Consider the following 13919-nt stretch of genomic DNA (forward strand, 5'->3'; position numbering starts at 1 on the left):
TGCCTCCACAGCAACTGTAGTCGACCAGGGGAGCAAAAGACCCTACTTGAGTACTGAACTGGGGAGCTTCTGCATGTGTAGTGCGGTGCACTGCCATGGGGCCACTGGACTGGCCCTAAAGCAGTGTTTCCCAAGCAGTATGCCATGGCGCTCTGTGTGTCTTCAGGAGTGCCACAGAAAACTCACCACTGCCTGATGCTCATACCCAGGCCAGCACATGGGCTCCCACTCAGTGCTTTATAGCGAGAGACATCAGTAGTGGCTCTGAAACATGTAGAAACTTTTTCCCAAGAACATGTGTAAACATGCATGCTTCTTCCTAGGTATAGCATGAGCCCTCAAGGGTGGTAATTAATAAGCAGCAGGCAAGGGATGGCTAGCTGGCACACACACTGTGCAGCATCTACATTATATACAGCACCTCCTCATGTTTGAGTCCTTCAAAGCCTCTGTTATCTCCAGGCTGAGTAAGATAAGATCATGCATTTAGCACTGGATGCAACTGCAGCAGCAGTCAAGGAGCTCTGGCAGCTGCATGTGGCAGCCAAGGAAAACAACTGAGCCAGCTGCCCACACAAATACAGATCTCTCTCTCTCTCTATATATATCTATCTATCAATATAGATCTCCCTATTCCAGTGCATCATATTTATATATCTCTACTCGTGTATATATACAGAGAGAGACAGACACACTAATATGATAGGTTCATGTGTGTTCTTCACCTCCTCCCTCTCAGTTTTAAAATTTGGAGAGACTGGTGAGGCTTTCTGTGCTTTCCTAGTTTTTCTTTTGGCCAGATGATTTCTCTCCGTAATCACAGTGCCTGCTCCATGTAGGCTGGTGTGCCACCGAACATTTTCATTAAGGTAGATATGCCTTAGACATGAAAAAATTGGGAAACACTGCCATAAAGATAAGACTTTCTAATCATTTCACTTAATTGCTGCTCATTGCATAACCAAAAATTCTGTTCTCTTAGCATTTACCTTATACCCTGAACATTTTCCAAAATAACTTTCCATATCTGGTAATCAAATTTGCAAATCTGAAAAATAACACACACATTGTGTATAAATATATTCTATTCTCTAGATTTGTTTTCATGACCTCTAATGTACTTACTCATACTATTCTTTAAAAGAAAACCCAAAACATTTGTTCTCAAGATGTCCATATATACTGACCTTGTTTGAGCCGACAGCTAATTTCCATAGCTGGATTCCACTCTCCATTTTTACATGTCAAGTATTTATAATCCCCTTTCAGCATGTAGCCCTCTTCACAGAAATACTCAATTACTGTGCCAGATGTCAGGATTACAGCGCCAGATTTCAGGGTCTTTTTGCAGGGGCCTGGGTAGCACCAGAAGCCTCCGTTCTCAGGTTCCGGTGGAGGGGGACAAACTAGGAGAAAAAAAAAAACATATTTGCTATAAAAAACTATAGAAGTTCATCCTTAAGAAAGGACTTGTGCTAAAATGTATTGTTTCATCAGAACAAACTGACTTTCCAGGATCTGAACATTATGATCCATCTAGTAGGAGCAGAGTAGTTAGTGATGTCAAGATGTCCCCCACATATCACAATGAAGTTTAATATGCTGACACTACTACTTTGTTTCAACTGTGCAAAATGTATATTTCCTGCAGTAGGATACCCCCTTCATTATTCCTTGGAGAATGTTGCGCAGCACAGATTTTGCCAATTCCCTTCCTGTGCAGAATTTCAATATTTCCCGCAGAAGTTGGCAAGAGGCCTGGCAGGCCGCATGTGGAGCCCACCCGCTCGCAGCTAAGGAAGAGACCCAGAGGATAGCGAGCGGAGCCCATCCTGCTTGCAGCAGAGGAAGGAGGAGTCCTAGAGGATCATAAACAGAACCATTTCTGCTCACTGCCAAAGATTAGGCCTGGAGGAAGAGAGTCGTGAGAGGCCCAGGATTGCTGCATGCCAAGCCCATTGCGCCTGCAGTAGAATGAGAGAGCTGAGCCTATGTAGTCCAGAAAGGAAGTGTGCTTTTGAGGATGGTTTTGTGCGTATGAAGAGAAAAAGAGAGAGGGAGGGAGGGAGTCTGTGTGAGTAAAGGATTGGGAGCTTCTATGACAGAGGAATTGTATGTGTGGGATTGAGACTTCCTATTTGTCTGTGAGAGAGGGAGCCTATGTGAAGGGGTGTGCATGTGTGTACATGAGCGAGGGGAAGCCTTGTGTAGGGGGAATGTGTGTATGTGAGAGAGAGAGAGCGAGCGAGCCTGTGTGCACCAGAGAGTAGCCTGTGTGAGACACTGGTATAGCCACGGGTGAGCCTGGCCCACCCACTTTTCGCTCAGTCCCACCCAATCAGTGCTGCTCGACGCCGAGGAGGCCCAATGCAGGATGTTGTGGAGCTCATCCTGCAAGGCCCAAGAAGAGGAGGCCCGACGCAGGGCCATTGTGGAGCTCATCCTGCGTGGCCTGAGGAGGAGGACAGCAAGGAGGCCTAGGAGAGATGGAGATCCCTGATAAAATTGTGTGGGAGTGAGAAGCTTGTGTGCATGCATGAGAGCGAGCATGGAGTGAGAAGCCTGTGTGTATGCATGAAAGTGCATGGTAGTAAAGACTGTGTGCTTGTGTATGTGAGAGAGCATGGTTGGGAGTAAGAAGCCTGTATGTGTGAGAGAGAACATGGGAGTGAGAAGCATGTGTTGTGTGTGTGTGTGTGGGGGGGCGGGGGAGAAGAGAGCATGTGGGAGTGACACGTGTTTTTGAGAGAAAGAGCATATGGAGTGAAAAGCCTGTGTGGGTATGTGGGAGAGTGTATGTGGGCATGAGATCCTGTGGATGTGAGAGGGAGTAAATATGTAGGAGTGGGAGGCATGTGACAGAGCATGTAAAAGTGGGAACCTGTGTGTGAAAGAATATATGAAAGCGCACCTGCATGTGAGAGTGGGAGCCTGGGTGAGAGAGTGTGTGAGGAAGGAAAGAAGACAGAAGAGAGAAGAAACAGAAAAAATAAAAAAAGACCTTGAAAAAGGAATTAGGAAAGACTGACCAACTGATTAGAAAAATAAGATTAGACAACGAAGGCAAAAAAAAATTATTTTCACTTTCAGCGATTGAAATATGCTCTCTTTGGGAATATGCATTTCTTATATATTTGTATTTTACTTTTTCTTCAGTATTCCACTGTTCAGATTCTGGTTTCTTGTGTTTCCATTTTAGTCTTATCTGGGTGTTTGTTTATAATTTATAGTTTCTTATTCTGTCTGTGGTGCACGTGTGACAGAGGAGCAGTATTTCGGCTAGCGTGCAGTTTCTCTATAGGCATTTGTAACAGTCCAACTTCTTTGCCAAGTAGGTGGTTTATTAGAGTTCTAGGGCCAGGTGTAATGCTTGCCTTGCTGCCTTTTCATAGATAAGCTTGCTGCTGTTTGAGTCCTGAGAGTTACCTGCTATTATTGTATGCTATGGCAAGGTTCTAGATGGTTTATTATATTTTTGTTGGGGTTTGTATTAGTTCACAAAGTGCTTGGCAGTGGAGGGAGTTTGTTTTGCTGTTAATGAGGTGACACCAGAATCTGAATAGATATATTTTTTGCACCTTATAGTATGAACAATCCTAGGTCTGCTCTGCACCAAATGCAAATCTTACGTTATGATTGTTATGATTATTGCTGTTTACTGTACATATGATATATTTTGCATATCTGGAAAGAGGATGCATAAAATACATTGATATTTGTTTTATTACATGACAGGACCTGATGTTTCTGTGAAGTGTGTTTACTTTTTATATGTGTATAAACTGCAACACATTAAAAATAGCTTATTGATTTGTATTCATCTATTTTATATGTTGGTAAGTGCTTGAAACAAAATATTTTAAAGTGTCACTCATGATGGCTATTGCAGACTACAAATAAATCCATTGTCAGGTGCATTCTAAGGTACTATTTATTGATAAGAGTACAACTAATAGGGCTCAAACCTATATGCCTACTGCCCACCCATGTTAACCTTGGGCCCACCCCAAAATTCAGTTCTGGCTACACCACTGGTATGAGGGTGCGTGCGCCAAAGAGGGAGGAGCCCACGTGAGGGTGTGTGCACAAGAGAGGGGGATCCTGTGTCAGGAGGGGTGTGTGTGAGAGTGAGCCTGTGTCAGGAGGGGTGTGTGTGAGAGTGAGGCTGTGTGAGAGGAAACCTGCGTGAGGGTCTGTGTGTGTGTGCGCGTGCCAGAGAGGGAGGAGCCCACGTGACTGTGTGTGCACAAGAGAGGGGGATCCTGTGTCAGGAGGGTGTGTGTGAGAGTGAGCCTGTGTCAGGAGGGGTGTGTGTGAGAGTGAGCCCATGTGAGAAAGGAAACCTGTGTGAGAGTCTATGTGTGTGTGCGCATGCCAGAGAGGATGTGTGCACGACAGAGGGGTATCCTGTGTCAGGAGGGGGGTGTGTGAGACTGAGCCTGTGTGAGGGGTTGTATGAGAGAGGGGTCAAACTCTGGGAATGGAGAGCTGGGGGATGGAGATAGGGTGAAAGGGGGGTTGAGCCTGGAGGTGGAGGGGAGAGATAGTGGGGAGTGGAGGATTTGGGAGACCTGAGAGGGCAGAGTGAAAGATGTCTGGCCAGGGGAATAGGGAGAGGTTAAAGGGACACTCTTACAACAAACTTCTAGGGGGAATTCTGCTCAAAATATTTAACTCTGCATCTGAGTAATAACTTTTCTAATTTACATTTTAAAATTACTCAGATGGATGTATAAGTTATTTTAACCAATATAAAGTATGCACAATTTCACAGATTTTTAATTTTTATGCACAGAATTCCCTCAGGAGTTCTTCACTATGAAAAGCTACCACAACTTGCTTGGGTTTAAGATGTATTCTTCAGCCTAATACTTTCATAAGGCTGGACAATAAGTAGGGATCTTCATTTTCAATTTTTATTCTTTATTTTCCTGGAAATTTATCAGGATTTATTATGAGATGAACAAAAACATCACGCATTTCCAGCATAGCTCTCTGCTTTAACAGCAGGGGAAAAGAAAAACTGATGCTTCACGCATATCCAGCATAGCTTCAACGGCAGGGGAGAAGAAAAAAGGATTTGCACTCACAAAGCGGGGAGTAGCTGGCTTGTTACGGCGGTTACTACCCTAAACCAAATGTGCCTGATACTTCACTTTCGATGCATATTCAGCATGGCTCTCTGCTTCAACGGCATGGGAGAAAAACTGATACTTCACGCATATCCAGCATAGCTCTCTGCTTCAACGGCAGGGGAGAAAAAAACCTGATACTTCACGCATATCCAGCATAGCTCCCTGCTTCAATGGCAGGGAAGAAGAAAAACAACCAATAAGGGCTGTATAACAGTCTGGGTAAAACAAATAAGCATGGGTGTAGCTTGTTTTTGCGGCGGTTACTTCCCCTACTACCCCTAACTAATTAAGCTAGATATTTCACATGGATGCAGCTCCATCACTGCTCTCTACCATTAATGGTGGGGGTGGAAGGGAAATAGAACCAAGAGCTAAGAGAAACAGATAAGTATGAGAGAAAAAATGTGTAAAGCTTGCTGGGCAGACTGGATGGGCCGTTTGGTCTTCTTCTGCCGTCATTTCTATGTTTCTAAAAAATGACCTATTTTTTCCAGGTAAATAGAGTTTAGTTTGGTGGATAGAAGCCAGGACAATAAGACATTAAGCAGATTCTCCCACCCACCCAGCATGTCCCTCTCCCCCCTTCCCCACTCTGCTTAATCTCCCTTCAACAGCATTTATCCTTAATGGTGGTGGCTCCAGGCTTCTCTCCTCTTCAGCAACATGCTTACTGATGCTCCCATGTTTTGCAGTACTGCACTTCTGCTTTTGTGCAGGACCTGGCGGCTTGCTGGAAAGTGCTTCTGGTGAACAAGGCCTGCTTCAAATGTATTTGCAGTACCAAAGAGCAGGCACTTTGGCTGCTGGGGCGGGGGTGAGGAGATGGGATTTGAAACAGCATGGACAGCACTGGAAGATGAGCACTTTCATTGGTGTGTGTGTGGGGGGGGGGGGGGGGGGGGTGTTAGGACATGAAACGGCATGTGCTTTAGCCCACACTGGTTTCCAGCAGTGGATGGGATCCGAGACACTGCATCTGCAGCTTTGAAGCAATATTTTAATCAGCTAAAATTAGGGTGAATCTGTTTAAACAGATTGTCTCCTTTGGAAAAATGAGGGAATTTATGGTGAAAAATTGGTTTAAACTGAAAACAAAGGGGCCCTAATAGTAAGTTACTTCAAATTTTGAGTACGAGTATTTGAAAAGTAGTACAGGCATGAATCTCAATATAAAAGGAAACATGGAGAAAATGTGCAGAGAAAGCTTCTGTGACAATACAAAAAAATCTGAATGCAGAACAGTTTTATTACTCCAGCAAAAGCGGACATGGATAAACTTCTTCATAGGCATTTACTAACTTAAACAGCACATACCAGGAAAACATTTTGTTATCAGAAAAGACCAAATCTGAGATCCCAGGATGCTCACCGAACACATCTTGACTTTAGAAGTCATTAAGAACAGTGCAGTACCACCAGACAATGCCAATATGGTCAGAGTTTCCATTTCTAAACACATCCTTAACTGTTTTGATTTAGTTACTATGTTTTTGTATAGCTTCCCCCATGAAACTTTTCTGCATTCCTTCCTATCTTATATCCCATTATGTATTGTAACCTGTCCCCCCATATGGATTGTTTAGCCACATCTAGGGTTACTATGGGTCCATGTCCAAGTCCAGATAGGAGGGAAGCTATCTTCCTGGGCTTTGGCAGGGTCAGTCACAATAGTCAAAGGCTCACATTAAATTGATGATCACTACCATATACAAGAACGTCCAACATAAGAGCAAGGAAGCCAAAAGCATTATACACGGTAAAAATAAATACTCATACCAATGTCCATCCATTCAACCAGTGCACTAGGTACATGAAGAAAAAGCGCAAGCAAAGTCCAAAAATGATGTTCAAAATAAAATCTTACTGCAGCTTAAAGAAAAGTATCCAGGACAAAATAAAAAAAATCAAAATCAAACAAATCACTGCAATGATAACAATGGTTTCCTTGTCCATGTTAGATCCCAACACTCTCCTTTCCCTTACACTTTCATCCATAGTTAGAATTCCCTCTCCATGAAGAGATAGAGTGCAGTTTCAGCATAGGCTGGTCAAGCTGGAAAAATATCCAAGCACAAAAGGTAGAAAAACACAAAAAGTCAAACATGTATCGAAAACTGTAATCCAAATACCAACACATCCAGATGTCTCCAATACAAAAGTTTTTATTCTCAGATGTCTCTAGTACAATATTCCAAAAAAACACTTCTCACCCTTGCTTCTTCCTTAGCTCATGTAAAAAGATCTTTCTGGATTCAGTCCTTCAGGATACTGGGGGAACGCCCTTTCATCCAGGCTGAGCCAGTCCATCAAAAATCTCTTCTCTAGTTCCAAATTCCAAAATGCTCCAACTGTAGATCCAACCCTCCAAGAATGAGGAATTAAGGACTTACAGCCAAACTCCAACTCTCTCTCTCCAACCTCTTGCTTAAGATTCAGGGATGATCTTTAGCTTCTTCTTCTTCTCTCCAACCAACTCAAGAATGAGCAGGCTCCAAGGGATTATATATCCCCTAGAAGCCTTTCCCTCAAAAAAAGTGGGGTTTTGGTTATGGGAGAATTCAAAAATCTTCAAAACCCTTCTCACTCTCCAATGCTAGAAAAATGTATATGGGAGCATTTCTGGTGATTGGCAAAGTTCTGTCACAATACTCTAAGCCAAAACTGCACAAACTCCTGTGGGTATGAAGGCAAGTTGCATATTCCAGAGCTATTTCCAATTTGTTTTTTTAGATGGGTGCTAAGTGTCCATCAAGAACAGAACCTGTGTGCCACTGCTAAGTACTACTCACTGCTTCCCCTTAACTTAAAAATGTGTTTATTCTGAGGATACAATGTCATTTCAGAAAATGTGAATCATTGCTACTAAAAGTCATGTTTATGAATTACATTCATTCCATTTTATTGAAACCAACTACAGTGTTAGCATACAAATTTTTATTCATGCTGTGGACTTTATAATTGTATGGGGTGGAATGTAATTATCTATTCAGTCAAACAAATCATCCCTAGTTTTAAGATTTTATCTAACAAACCAGCAAGCAGATGCCATTTTGCTTTCTAGCAGTCACCAACACTCATCTTACTTCAGTACAATCAAGTCAGATTTTTTTTCTCTTTCCTTTAAACCCTAGTGTTAATATGAAGCAGACATGCCCAAAATTAAAGTAAAACACTTTTCAATGAGCTTGTATGGAGTCAAGTTTCAGAGGACCGTGCCCCTGATGCATTGAGTCAAAACATAGAATAGCACTGTATCCAAGGCAGGGGCTGTTCCTTCCCCATTTTTCCTTTTAACAGCTTTGGTTGGAAAAAATCTTGAGGCCTCTAGCAGGAGGAGGGAGGGCAGACAGTGATGAGGAGTTGGACAACAGTGAACTTTTGAGCCCAAGGAGCACCAGCTGCAGCCTCTTCCTAAGGTTTTTTCTTTTTCGGCTCCATAGCTGCGACAGTTCCCCATCTTCATACATTTTGCATTCATCTTAGAAGTTGATGGAACAGTCTTTGTGGATTTTCCCCATGGCTCCTAGAAGCACCCTTTGATTTAAGAGACCTCAGGCTAGCAACCTGTATCTATTGTGCACTTATTGTCCTGATGGTGGCTACTCTCTTTTCATATACCTCCCTCCTCAATGGTACTGCTTTCTGGGAGAAGGGTTTATGATATAGCAGAGGCGGCTAGCTGAAGGATCTGTTGCTATCGAATGCTTGCGCCTGCCTTGCTGATTATCTGGGCTGGGGGGGGGGGGGGGGCTTTGTCCCAGTCTAATTAAGAGGATACAAAGATGGCCACTGGGTGAAGTGGTGAAGCATTTGACACCAGATTTCTCCCTTTGCTACCAGAAATCTTTTCTGGTCACACAAGACATCAGTTCATGTCAGATGCAATCAGAGGAGCAACATCCATGGACGATCAGCTATCAGACTCTGTTGTGCAGTTGGTGGGCGATTCAGCTGAGTGAAAGGGGGAGTTGGGAAGATGTCTGTGGCCTGTGTCATAGCCCTAGCTGGCATGAAAGAGAGACAGGCACTTGCTACCTGGATCCACTTACCTGCTCTGGAGCTCATGCATGTCACTGGTTCCCATGATTTTTTCATGGTGTTACTCTTGCTTGCCTTGGGCTTAGTTCTGCTGTTAGCAGGACATTCTTTTATTGGTTGGGTGGGTAGGGTCAAGTGCACATATAGGACAGACTAATGAGACGGGATTGCAAGAATATCCCCATCTCCCTTTTAACCAGCACTTTCCTGCAGCTCACTGGTGTGCAGCTTTCCCAGGAACGCCATGAGTGTCTCTCTTGTTAAAAGTAATTGTTTCTTTCCTCTGAGGTTGTGGGGTTCCAGAGGTTGGTTTGCAGAGATGTTCAGATAAGTCAGAATAAGGGAGGCTGGAAAATACCAGGAGTTTGGCAACTGCTTTCCTCACCTTTGCATGTTTCAGTGTGAGTAACCTGTAGAGCTTTTTGCTGCATTTCTTCTGGCACCAGAATTGCAAGGGAGCCAAATTACGAGCTACGGATTTCTATTCTTAATACCTTATTTCCACAAAAAAAATCACTATCCTTGATAATGTCTTAACAGAGAAAATGACAACAGATAAAAGATCATATAAACCATCCAGCCTGCCCATCCACATCTCCTGCTCAGTTTTAAAGTCCGTTCCTGTCAGAAACTCTGTGCTTGTCCCATGCTTTCTTAAATTCTGATACTGCCCTTGTCTCCATCTCCACATGAAGGCTATTCCATGTCCACCACTGTTTCTGTAAAGAAATATTTCCTTAAATTGCTCAGGAGTCTATCCTCTTTCATTCTCATCCCATGACTCCTCATTATAGAGCCTCCTTTCCATTGAAAAAGGCCCTTTTGTGCATTTATTCCTTGGAGGTATTCAAATATATAATTTCTCTCTTCTTCCAGGAAATACATGTTTAGATTTTAAGTTTGTCTCCATATGCTTTAAGATGAAGACCACAGACTCATTTTAGTAACTGACCTCTGGACCAACTCTATTCAGTTTATATCTTTTTGAAAATGCAGTCTCCAGAATTGTACATAATACTCCAAATGAGATCTCAGACTTATACAGAAGTAATATCTTTTTCCTGTTAAGCTATTCCTCTTTATGCACCCAAACATCCCTCTGGCTTTAGCTTTTGCCTTTTCTACTTATTTGACCACTTTAGGATAATAGATATAATCATCCCCAAATCCTGCTCTTTAGTGCAACCCAAATGCATTACCCTGTTTTTTTTTTGTTGTTTGTTTTTTTTAGCACTATAGACTAGATCTTTCCTTTTGTTTTCTACATCTTCCAGGGCATCTCCCCTGTTGCTGATTTTGGTATCACCTGTAAATAGGCAAACCCAACAGTCCTTCTGCAATATAACTCAAAGATATTAAACAGAACCAGCCCCAGAGCCAATCCACTTATGACTCTTCTCAGAGTAGGTTCCATTTTCCACCACCATGTCAACCAATTTGTAATCCATTCTACCAACTTGGGACCCACCCCTAGGCTTTTAATTTTGTTCATGAGCCTCCTATACAGGTCTGTATCAAAAGCTTTGCTGAGATTCATGTAAATCATGTCAAGTGCTTGTCCATGATCTAATTCACTAGTCACCCAATCAAAAAAAGAAAAAACCAAACAAACCTCAGGTCTGATGAGACCTTCCTTTGGGTAAAACCATATTGCCTTTGATCCAGACCAACTGGGTTGCAGATAGTTGGCTATCCTTTCCTTCAAGCAGACTCCTCATTAATTTTCCTATCACGTAAGGCTAACTGGTCTATGGTTTTCAACTCCTCCCTGCTACCACTTTTGTTAAGCAGACCCACAACTGCCATTCTCCAATCATGTAGCACCAATCCCATCTCCAAGGATCTATTGAACAGGTCCTTCACCAGACCCACCAGGACATCTCTGAGCTACCTTAGTATCTTGAGATGCAACTCTTCTGGCCCCATGCCTTTGTCCATTTTTAGTTTTGCTAGCTCCACCCGAACACTCTTCTATAGATGGGGTATCTACCCTACTCAAAACACCACAGAGCAAAGAATACTGCACTTCAATAATATCCAGACACCAAAAGTGCAGAAAAGAATTTAGTCCAAACCACGTAGTTCAAAAAGCTCTACAGAGCGTAAACAGTTTTTATTCTTGAACGGCAACTCCACTGATTCACAAAATACCAATTTAGACCGCGTCCCCCGACACGGTCCCGTGTTTCGCCTAGGGCTGCATCGGGGGGGAGCAACAATTTTTACATGGCACTGTAAATAAAGTATATACAGGTTAGGACTTAGAGCTGCAAAATACCGACACATATCTTATTTCACAAATATCTAACATACCTGAATGCACAGCAGTTTCAAAATTGGCAGGGAGCGCGTCCATCTTACGTACAGACAGGCATTTAAACCTCACGGAGTTGGCGCAAATTCAGGTTGACAGGTCACATGGTCAAGGAGGGGCCAATCACATCGGCCCCCGTTCCTGAGGCGCAACTAGCAGTACGAACAGCAAGCGCTTCTTCTGGTGATCCCACACCGATTTATGTAAATAAATGCCATTCGAGTTCCCGATTCAGCCCACTTGGTGTTACTGTGTTAAGGTAAAAAATCCACCTCTGTTCAACTCGTCCTAACTGTTCACTATAGTTGCCTCCCCGGGGTGAACGGGGGACAACCTCAATAATACGGAAGGTCAAGTCAGCAAGAGTATGTTCCCTTTGAATCCAGTGTGAAACAAGTGGTTCATTTTCACGAGAGTGGCGGATGTTAGAACAGTGTTCAATTATGCGTGTTTTAATCATTCTGGAAGTCTTACCCACATAGATCAAGGGGCAGGGACAGGTGATGATATAAATTACTCCTTTAGAAGTACAATTTGAAGGGGCCCTGAGTGGAAAAACTTTACCAGTGATAGGATGTGTAAAGGAGGTGCAGGTTACAGTATACTGACACACTGTACAATGGCCACAAGGTTGATGTATAGCTGGGGTTAAAGGAACCACTGGGTCTAGATTGAGATCTGCATGAATGAGTCTATCACGGAGATTGCGCCCTCGACGGTAAGTAAACCTTAAAGGTCCTTGAAAAAGGCGATTCAATGAAAGAGACTGCCAATGTCTGCGAATAATGGTGGTGACCTGACGACTCAAAGTAGAAAAAGGAATAATACAATTATTAACATTTCCGGATGAATGAGAACGTGGAAGGAATAACCAGTCCCGGTTGACATACAGTGCCCGTTTAAAGGCCTGCTTTATTACTTGAGGCGGATACCCCCTTGATAAAAATCTCTCAGTCATGAACTTAGCTTGGGATACAAATTCAGCCCGAGTGGAACACAGTCTGCGCAAACGCAGAAATTGCCCAGTCGGTATGTTCCGCCGTAAATTTCGTGGATGACAACTCTGAAAAGACAATAAAGTATTTCTGTCAGTTTCTTTACGGTAAATAGTGGTGATAAAACGATTCTCAGAGACAGATATTAAAATATCCAAAAAAGGAATTTGGCAGGAATTAATTACAAAATTAAACTGAATGTTCGGATCACATGAATTCAACCAGTCTAAAAAAAGAAAAAACTGGATGTCAGTGCCTTGCCATACCAAAAAAATATCGTCAATAAACCGACGCCAAAGAGTAATATATTGAAAACCTTCAGACGGATATACATAGGTTTCTTCGAATCGAGCCAAGCCCCGTATCGGGTCCCCACGTCTTTTCTAACCACTCTGGCGAAGTTAGCCTTGACAAAAAATTATTTCCGGTTTAAACAGTCCTTTTTTCAGCAAATAAAGGGCACGGCGATGGGGGCTACTATGGCCCCCAGTCTGGCGTGCCTTTTTGTGGCTCGATTCGAAGAAACCTATGTATATCCGTCTGAAGGTTTTCAATATATTACTCTTTGGCGTCGGTTTACTGACGATATTTTTTTGGTATGGCAAGGCACTGACATCCAGTTTTTTCTTTTTTTAGACTGGTTGAATTCATGTGATCCGAACATTCAGTTTAATTTTGTAATTAATTCCTGCCAAATTCCTTTTTTGGATATTTTAATATCTGTCTCTGAGAATCGTTTTATCACCACTATTTACCGTAAAGAAACTGACAGAAATACTTTATTGTCTTTTCAGAGTTGTCATCCACGAAATTTACGGCGGAACATACCGACTGGGCAATTTCTGCGTTTGCGCAGACTGTGTTCCACTCGGGCTGAATTTGTATCCCAAGCTAAGTTCATGACTGAGAGATTTTTATCAAGGGGGTATCCGCCTCAAGTAATAAAGCAGGCCTTTAAACGGGCACTGTATGTCAACCGGGACTGGTTATTCCTTCCACGTTCTCATTCATCCGGAAATGTTAATAATTGTATTATTCCTTTTTCTACTTTGAGTCGTCAGGTCACCACCATTATTCGCAGACATTGGCAGTCTCTTTCATTGAATCGCCTTTTTCAAGGACCTTTAAGGTTTACTTACCGTCGAGGGCGCAATCTCCGTGATAGACTCATTCATGCAGATCTCAATCTAGACCCAGTGGTTCCTTTAACCCCAGCTATACATCAACCTTGTGGCCATTGTACAGTGTGTCAGTATACTGTAACCTGCACCTCCTTTACACATCCTATCACTGGTAAAGTTTTTCCACTCAGGGCCCCTTCAAATTGTACTTCTAAAGGAGTAATTTATATCATCACCTGTCCCTGCCCCTTGATCTATGTGGGTAAGACTTCCAGAATGATTAAAACACACATAATTGAACACTGTTCTAACATCC

At 42.8% G+C, this 13919-nt stretch overlaps 1 protein-coding gene across 1 annotated transcript in view; it reads right to left on the reverse strand.

Moving 5' to 3' along the window:
- SUSD6 (sushi domain containing 6) overlaps window positions 1-13919 on the reverse strand; it is a 176642-nt gene that overhangs the window by 34980 nt on the left and 127743 nt on the right. Inside the window, exon 3 of the mRNA XM_029598794.1 lies at window positions 1188-1406. Within this exon, the coding sequence (XP_029454654.1) occupies window positions 1188-1406 (219 nt within the window). The remainder of the gene's footprint in view (window positions 1-1187; window positions 1407-13919) is intronic.

This window comes from Rhinatrema bivittatum, chromosome 4 (assembly GCF_901001135.1).
Source record: "Rhinatrema bivittatum chromosome 4, aRhiBiv1.1, whole genome shotgun sequence".
Classification (NCBI taxonomy): Eukaryota; Metazoa; Chordata; class Amphibia; order Gymnophiona; family Rhinatrematidae; genus Rhinatrema; species Rhinatrema bivittatum.